Here is an 8591-nt window from a genome sequence, read left to right on the forward strand (position 1 = left end):
TCTTACTACAGAAGGGTCAGCAAGGCCTGGGAAGTATGATGATTAAGTATGATGATGATTTATTAAGATTAGAATTTTAAATCATTGGAATTTCTGTATATTGTAAAATAATTCAAAATTATATGCAATAAAGTCTCCTTATTACCCCTTTCTTAGTCCTGTTATTCTACTCCTCAGCAACCACACCACTCTTACCCATTTTTTTGTGATCCTTTCAGAAATGTCCTATGCAGCATTCTAACAAGATTAATGAAATACATGTCCTCTTCATATTCACATACTGTTGTTCATTGAAACATCATTTCTTGAATACTGCAGTATGCAATATTGTAGAGATATGATGTCAAGAAGGTAATTAACAGCTTCTTTGAAAAACTTCCATTTTCAAGTTTTAAGTAACTTCAGATAATGAATATTCAGAGGTGAAAAAAGAGATAGAATTAAAAGAACAGGAGCACATATGAAATCTAGCCAGTGAGCAGAAAATGTAACAGTGGATAGGAAAGTAGAGGAGTTTAGAAGGGTTCAGTCTGCATGGATCAAAAACAATTCCCAGACTAAAAGGGACTTTGCTCATGATTTGCTGTTAGTTTCCCACATCTTGAACATAAACCCTGGAGGGGGAGGGACCTCTCTTGTCTTGTTAAGTACCACATCTCCAGAACCAAGAGTGACTGATATATTATATGTATTAAATAAATATTTGTTGAATAAATGAATTAAATTTATTTAATCAAGGAAATAGAGTTGAGTAAAACTCCAAAGTTAAAGGAAACTAAAATAAAGGGTCAAAGCTAACTTTGTAAAAATTCACTTCCTCTTCTTTGAGGAGAAAATATATCAATGTTAAGCAAGAGGACTAATAACACCACTACAATGGCAAGATGTTGATGGAAGATAAAAGTGAAACAGTCATATTCTGTCCAACTCAAGAGTAAGTGCTGAGAGAATGGCCAAAGACCATTGTTGGGCTGGAGGATGTTGGTGTGGAGCTATGGAGGACTGACTATAACTGGCTCTCCTGCCTTAGCAAGGAACAACAAAACCAGGGTCATTCAACTCCTTGACCTTTTCTAGCCTTCACAAGAATCACTTCCCCAGGAATAAACGCAGGGATAGGAAAAACTTCCAGCATTGTAGGTAATACCGTGGATCTCCCCCCCATCCCCCACTTTAGAGACTGTCATAATATTAGTGCTTAACCTGCTCAGGTTTTTTTTTGTTATGTTTGGACCAATGTACTCTTTTCTGAGTTATCATAGGCTCTCAGTGCAGTTTGAGTAGACTGCAAACAAAAGGGCTATTTTTTTTTTTTTAAAGATTTTATTTATTTATTTGACAGACAGAGATCACAAGTAGGCAGAGAGGCAGGCAGAGAGAATGGAGGAAGCAGGCTCCCTGCTGCACAGAGAGCCCAAGGCGGGGTTCAATCCCAGAACCCTGGGATCATGACCCGAGCTGAAGGCAGAGGCTTTAACCCACTGAGCCACCCAGGCACCCCAAAAGGGGCTATTTTTTTTTTTTTAAGAGTATGTCCTTTCTTTTAAAAAAAAAAATGTTTATTTGATAGAGAGAGAGAAAGAGAGTACAAACAGGGAGAGAAGGAGAAGTAGGCTCCCCACTGGGCAGGGAGCCCAACATGGGGCTCCATCCCAGGACCCTGGGATCATGACCTGAGCCGGAGGAAGACACTTAACCAAGTGAGCCCCCTAGGCACCCCCAAAGGACTATGTTTTGAAAGGCTTTAAATTGCTAGTAGCAACGAGGCCAACAAAACTTGCATAATTGTGTGAGACAAACTCACTTGGTGTTTTGGCACTTCAGTTTTCCCTTGGCTGCTAGGTACTCCTGGAGCTTTCTCTGCCGCTCTTCTGCAAAATAGGCAGGAAAACAAACAGCAGAACTTTAGTTGTAGATTTCTTTTTTAGTATTTTATTTATTTATTTGAAGGAGAGAGATCGCAAGTAGGCATAGGGGCAGATGGGGCGGGGGGAAGCAGGCTCCCCGCTGAGCAGAGAGCCCGATGTGGGACTCCATTCCAGGACCTGAGCTGAAGGCAGAGGCTTAACCCACTGAGCCACCCAGGTGCCCCTAGTTGGAGATTTTAACTAATATTCTAAAAGATGGCACTCTTCTGTAATAATTTTGGCTTTGGACTGTCCATATGTTACAAAGTTCCTAACCCCACAAATTTGCCTCCAAGTTAATGTCTATATTAAAAATATTATCAGTATGCCATGTCCTATACTAAACTCTTCATAATTACATTACTTTCTTTAATCCACACAACAATCCTATGTGGTATTTTACAGGCTGAAATCTAAAGAGGGTAAATGATATGCCCAAATCACCTAGCTAATATGTAGCAAAGCCAGGATTTGAAACCAGGTTTATCCAACTCCAGAGTTCTTGCTCACAGTCACTGTTCTCAGCTATAACGTATTATGTTTTACATGAAGAAATATGTTATTGGCTTATCAGAGCTGGTTAACCAGTCCTGGTCTTTTTTTTTTTTTTAATATTTTATTTTTTTAAGTAGGCTCCACGCCCAGCATGGATCTCAATGTGAGGTTTGAACTCATGACCCTGAGATCAAGACCTGAGCTGAAATCAAGAGTTGAATGCCTAACCAACTGAATCACCCAGGAGCCACTTGGTCTGGTCTTATTGTTTTTTGGTTTTTCGACAGGGATGAAGATTTTTGCCACAAACCCTTACATGGTTTTCTTTGAGCCTGAGGACAAAATAGGTTAGGGGGTTCATGGCAAACATCTATTACATGGTGACTTTCTTTTTTTAAAAAAATATTTTATTTATTTTTTTGACAGAGATTGCAAGTATGGAGAGCAGCAGGCAGAGAGAAAGGGGGAAGCAGGATCCCTGTTGAGCAGAGAGCCCGATGTGGGGCTCCATCCCAGGACCCTGAGATCATGACCTGAGCCTAAGGCAGAGGCTTAACCCACTGAGCCACCCAGGAGCCCCTACATGGTGACTTTCTAAGCAAGGCATTTGTGAGGGTATGGAAATTCAGTATTTCTGTCTTCAGGAAGTTTCAATCTAGGAGTGAAAATAAAATAAACAACAATAATTACAATATAGGGAAAAATTTAGGTATCCTAAGAAAGGGTCAAAGAAAGAATTATGAGAGTTCAGAAGCAGGGAATGAGTGAGAGGAGTAATAGGTGGTTGGAGAAGGCTAAAATTCAATAATGGCAAAAAAAAAAAAAAAAAAAGACAGTGGGGTGCAAAACAATTCTTAATTTCATTAAACCGAGTTGCTGTGTGTTTTGATATCCAGGTCTGATGCATCCCTAGGAGACAACTTTGAGGATTATGCATTTTACTGTGCCAGGCAGTGTAGAGAGCACTGGCTGAGAGACCGGGTCAAAATCCCAGCGCTGTGGCTTCTAGCAAGTTAGCAAACCTCACTGCTGCTGAACCTATAAAATAGAGACAGAAATGTCTATCTTTAAGGGCTGTTATGTAAAGTGCCTAGGACAGTGCCCACGACCAAGCAGATAGTCAACAGGTAGTATTACTGAAACTATCAAAACACTGTGTGCATTTGGGAGTTGGTGGCCTCTGAGCCATATTTTGAAAGGCAGCTAAGGGCTCCAGGTACGTTTAAGAGATCAGGGAACCCAGGACCCTCAGTTCTCGGTGCAGATTTAACCAACTTCCAGTGCCCACGCCCCCCTTTCGCCCCCAACCGCGTCCACCGCCCCCCTTTAGGGTCAGACACCGCCTCTTGGCAGCTGTCAAAGATCAGGCGGCAGCACAGAGGACCACGCCCAGGCTCTGCCTGGAGCCCAATCTGGGTTAGGGAGCGCTTGGCTTCCTTTGGGGTGTGCGACCCGGGGAAGGGGGTCTCAGGTTCTCCACCTAAAGGAGATGACAATGACGTCTCTTTGCAGAGCTGCTGCAGGAATTACGGGGAAGATGCCTCTAAGGCATCTGGCTCCGCATCTACTCTCCCCTACCCAGGGTCAGGGCCTGGGCTCCCATCAGCGCTTTCTGGACTGGAAACGCCCAAGGGGGAGACTGAGGCACGGGAGCGGACCGACACTTCCCGCTAAAATAACTGACTCGGTGGGGCCTCCCTTCTTCCCCGCCCCTGCTGGAGCGTCTGCAAGACGCAGGGCCTCACGATCTTACTCACCCGCGGCTGCGGACGGCCCCGGTGGCACCATGACACCTCCGCGACAGTTTTTCTTCAAAGCCCGCGCCTCAAGCTACGGACAGGGCCCAACGCGTCCTCTCGCTCTCATTGGCTCCCGTGGGTTTGAAACTCTCCAATAGGAAGCAGGAGAGGGCGGGACAAAAGGAATAGGGGCCTTCCGGTTGGCTCTAGCCTTCGAGCCCTCCCCGGGAGCCCTTTGATTGGAAGAACGTGCAGCTCCCGGACATTAAAGGCGGCTGCGGGAACTTGCGACCGCGTTCGCCGGAGAGTCCGGCTGGTTTCTTCTGAGCGACCGTGCACTGCCGGTCGTGGAGTTGGGTGGAGTCGGTTACGAAAACCCGCTCGGCAGCATAAGCAGGGCCGCCTTACTCCTCTCACACCCTCAGAGTCACAGGAGCTCTGAAAACAAAAAGGTAAACCCCAAATCTGATGAATTCGGAGCGCGTCACCAGCATATTAGCTTTACTTGTGAACGTTCTCCTGAATCTAAAAGCTCTAAGTTCTTAGTACTGCAGGGTGGCTGCTCTTTTCTATTTTTTTTTTTTCTTTTTAACCGAGGCAACATACACCTAACGGAAATTGCCATTTTAACCAGATTTAAGTGCACAGTCCAGTGGCATTAAGTACATTCACTATGTTGTACAACTCTCACCACCATCCAAATCCCGAACTTGTTTATGGTCCTAAATAGAAACTCTATCCCCATTAAAGTGGAAATCCACCCCTCCCTTTGGAGGGGGAGGGGAAGCACCACTTCACTTTCTATGTGTGATTTTGATTACTCAGCGACCCCCATTTAGGTGGTATTGTCGGCTTATTTCCCTAAGCAGTAAGCCCTCATATGGCGGGATCTCCTCCCTTTTTAAGGCAGAATCATATTCCCTTGTATGCTTGTACCACCTTTATCCGTTCATCTGTGGATGGACACTTGGGTTGTTTCCACCTTTTAGCTGCTGTGACTAACCCTACTATAAACATGGGTGCACAGCTACCTATTGGCATCTTCTTTGGGGGTGTTTGTAGAGAAGGAGTTTTGTTGGATTATATGGTATTTCGATTTTCAATTTTTAGAGGAAGTGCCATGCTGCTTTCAGAGTGGTTCCTTTTTAAGTCTTCCTGAGTCATTAGACATACCCCACTCCTCTTATTTCAGCCTGAAAGTTTTCCTTCAAAGCTTGCCCCCTGGGGCACCTGGGTGGCTCAGTGGGTTAAAGCCTCTGCCTTTGGCTCAGGTCATGATCCCAGGGTCCTGGGATCAAGCCCTGCATCAGGCTCTCTGCTCAGCCAGGAGCCTGCTTCCCTTCCTCTCTCTGCCTGCCTCTCCACCTACTTGTGATCTCTGTCTGACTAATAAATAAATAAATAAATAAATAAATAAAAGCTTGCCCCCTGTTTTGCCTATTCGCTGGTTTCATGAAGAGGTCTGGGGAATGTTTCCGGTATTCTGCATGTCAGGGTACCTCTCTCCTGGATGCTGAGAAGTTGGGTAGAGAGGGAGTCATGTCTGGGTCCTTGTTTGCCACATTTGCTTCACCAGTTGGGCACTCAGCTGTGCATGAAGCTATCATAACGGCTTTTCACTTTGGCCTCCAGTGGGGAGTTTAGCTGGGAGCCATGCAGAGTTTTCTGGATTTATGCATCTTCATATTTACATTAATTATATACAAATATGCTTCAAATACAACAACTGACAATTATTTTAATGAAAATTTTGGACTCTTTGTCGAGGACCACGATCCTTCCTAATGGTTAACAATAGCAGCTGGGCAAGAGCCTTTTTGGTTAATGAGTAAGAAAGAGGCTTGTTTACAGACAGTTTCAGAAAAGCAGAGGGAGTTCTGTTGGTCTTTATGGAATTTTAGTAATTGAATGGATTTCAAATTATCTTGCCTGATCTCCCACCCAGTGCAAGAGGATTCTATAGATCCCATTAGGTATTTCGTCTTTGCAGGAATATTGCTGGTGTCAAGGAATTGCCTTACCTTATTAGAAAGCCCTGATTATTATGAAACTTTCTTTGAAATGAGCTCAAATAAGCCTCTTGCTAATTGGTCCCACTTTGAGTAACATAGGCCAGTTCCACACCCTTTTCTACATTCTTTGGATAGTTGAGGGACTATTTTGTGGGACACAAAGTGTGGAAAGAAAGCTAGGTAGGTTTTTTTTTTTTTTAAGTATTCAGCTTGTCATTTTTATTTTTTTAAATTAACACATAATGTATTATTTGTTTCAGGGGTGCAGGTCTGTAATTCATCAGTCTTACACAATTCACAGCACTCACCATAGCATATACCCTCCCCAGTGTCCATCACTCAACCACCTCATTCCTCCCAATCCCCTCCATTCCAGCAACCCTCAGTTTTTTTCCTGAGATTAAAAGTCTCTTATGGTTTGTCTCCCTCTCTGGTTTCATCTTGTTTCATTTTTCTCTCCCTTCCCCCTATGATCCTCTGTCTTGTTTCTCAAATTCCTCATATTAGTGAGATCATATGGTAATTGTCTTTCTCTGATTGGCTTATTTTGCTTAGCATAATACCCTCTAGTTTCATCCATCTCCTTGCAAATGGCAAGATTTCATTTTTTTTTTTGATGGCTGCAAAATATTCCATTGTATATATGTTCCACATCTTTATCCATTCATCTTTTGATGGACATCTAGGCTCTTTCCATAGTTTGGCTACTGTGGACATGCTGCTATAAACCTTGGGGTACGTGTGCTCCTTCAGATCACTACATTTGTATCTTTGTGGTAAATACCCAGTAGTATGATTGCTGGGTCATAAGGGTAGATCTATTTTCAAATTTTTGAGGAATCTCTATACTGTTTTTCAGAGTGGCTGCACCAGCTTGCATTCCCACCAATGGTGTAGGAGGGTTCCCTTTTCTCTGCACCCCCATCAGCACCTGTCATTTCCTGATTTGTTAATTTTAGCCATTCTGACTGGTGTGAGGTGGTATATCACTGTGGTTTTGATTTGTATTTCCCAGATGCTGAGTGATGTTGAGCACTTTTTCATATGTCTGTTGGCCATCTGGATATCTTCTTTGCAGAAATGTCTGTTCATGTCCTCTGCCCATTTCTTGATTGGATTATTTGTTCTTTGGGTGTTGAGTTTGATAAGTTCTTTATAGATTTGGATACTAGCCCTTTATCTGATATGTCATTTGCAAATATCTTCTTCCATTTTGTTGGTTGTCTTTTGATTTTGTTGACTGTTTCCTTTGCTGTGCAAAAGCTTTTGATCCTGATGAAGTCCCAATAGTTCATTTTTGCCCTTGCTTCTTTTGCTTTTGGCGATGTTCCTAGGAAGGTTACTGCGGCTGAGGTTGAAGAGGTTGCTGCCTGTGTTCTCCTCAAGGATTTTGATGGATTCCTGTCTCACATTGAGATCTTTCATCCATTTTGAGTCTATTTTTGTGTGTGGTGTAAGGAAATGCTCCAGTTTCATTTTTCTGCATGCAGCTGTCCAATTTTCCCAACACCATTTGTTGAAGAGACTATCTTTTTTCCATTGGACATTCTATCCTGCTTTGTCAAAGATTAATTGACCATAGAGTTGAGGGTCTATTTCTGGGCTTTCTATTGTGTTCCATTGATCTATGTATCTGTTTTTGTGCCAGTACCATACTGTCTTGATGATGACAGCTTTGTAATAGAGCTTGAAGTCTGGAATTGTGATGCCACCAACTTCGGCTTTCTTTTTCAATATTCCTCTGGCTATTTGAGGTCTTTTCTGGTTCCATATAAATTTTAGGATTCTTTATTCCGTTTCTTTGAAAAAAAAAATGGATGGTATTTTGATAGGGATTGCATTAAATGTGTAGATTGCTTTAGGTAGCATAGACATGTTCACAATATTTGTTCTCCCAATCCATGAGCATGGAACATTTTTCTATTTCTTTGTGTCTTCCTCAATTTCTTTCATCAATCATTCTTTCATCAATCAGACAACAAAAATAAATTAAAGGCATCCTGATCGGCAAGGAAGAAGTAAAACTATCACTCTTTGCAGATGATATGATACTTTATGTGGAAAACCCAAAAGACTCCACTCCAAATCTGCTAGAACTTGTACAGGAATTCAGTAAAGTATCAGGATATAAAATCAATGCACAGAAATCAGTTGCATTTCTATACATCAACAACAAGACAGAAGAAAAGAGAAATTAAGGAGTCAACCCCATTTACAATTGCATCCAAAACCATAAGATACCTAGGAATAAACCTAACCAAAGAGGCAAAGAATCTGTACTCAGAAAACTATAAAGTACTCATGAAAGAAATTGCTGTAGTTTGATCACAACTTTTAGAACCTAGAAGGAATGTTGCTTACATTCCAGAAAAGAAAGATTTACAGTTGTGTCATGGTTACCAAAGTTAAGTTTATCCCATGTTAGCTAGTAAGACTTG

At 42.3% G+C, this 8591-nt stretch overlaps 2 protein-coding genes across 3 annotated transcripts in view; one reads left to right on the plus strand and one right to left on the minus strand.

Annotated features, from left to right (window-relative positions):
- The window catches only part of CKAP2L (cytoskeleton associated protein 2 like), a 31459-nt gene extending 27211 nt beyond the window's left edge, over window positions 1–4248 (minus strand). The window contains exons 1-2 of the mRNA XM_059405617.1: window positions 4160–4248; window positions 1805–1871 (exon numbers count right to left, since the gene is read on the minus strand). Of these exons, the coding sequence (XP_059261600.1) occupies window positions 1805–1871; window positions 4160–4190 (98 nt within the window). The 5' untranslated portion in view covers window positions 4191–4248. The remainder of the gene's footprint in view (window positions 1–1804; window positions 1872–4159) is intronic.
- A 200-nt stretch (window positions 4249–4448) lies between these two features.
- LOC132022476 (interleukin-36 gamma-like) overlaps window positions 4449–8591 on the plus strand; it is a 162380-nt gene continuing 158237 nt past the window's right edge. For both annotated transcript variants that reach the window (XM_059407725.1, XM_059407727.1), the window contains exon 1: window positions 4449–4593. The gene's annotated coding sequence lies outside the window, so the exon portion shown is untranslated. The remainder of the gene's footprint in view (window positions 4594–8591) is intronic.

The sequence above is a fragment of the Mustela nigripes genome, chromosome 7, assembly GCF_022355385.1.
Source record: "Mustela nigripes isolate SB6536 chromosome 7, MUSNIG.SB6536, whole genome shotgun sequence".
Taxonomy (NCBI): domain Eukaryota; kingdom Metazoa; phylum Chordata; class Mammalia; order Carnivora; family Mustelidae; genus Mustela; species Mustela nigripes.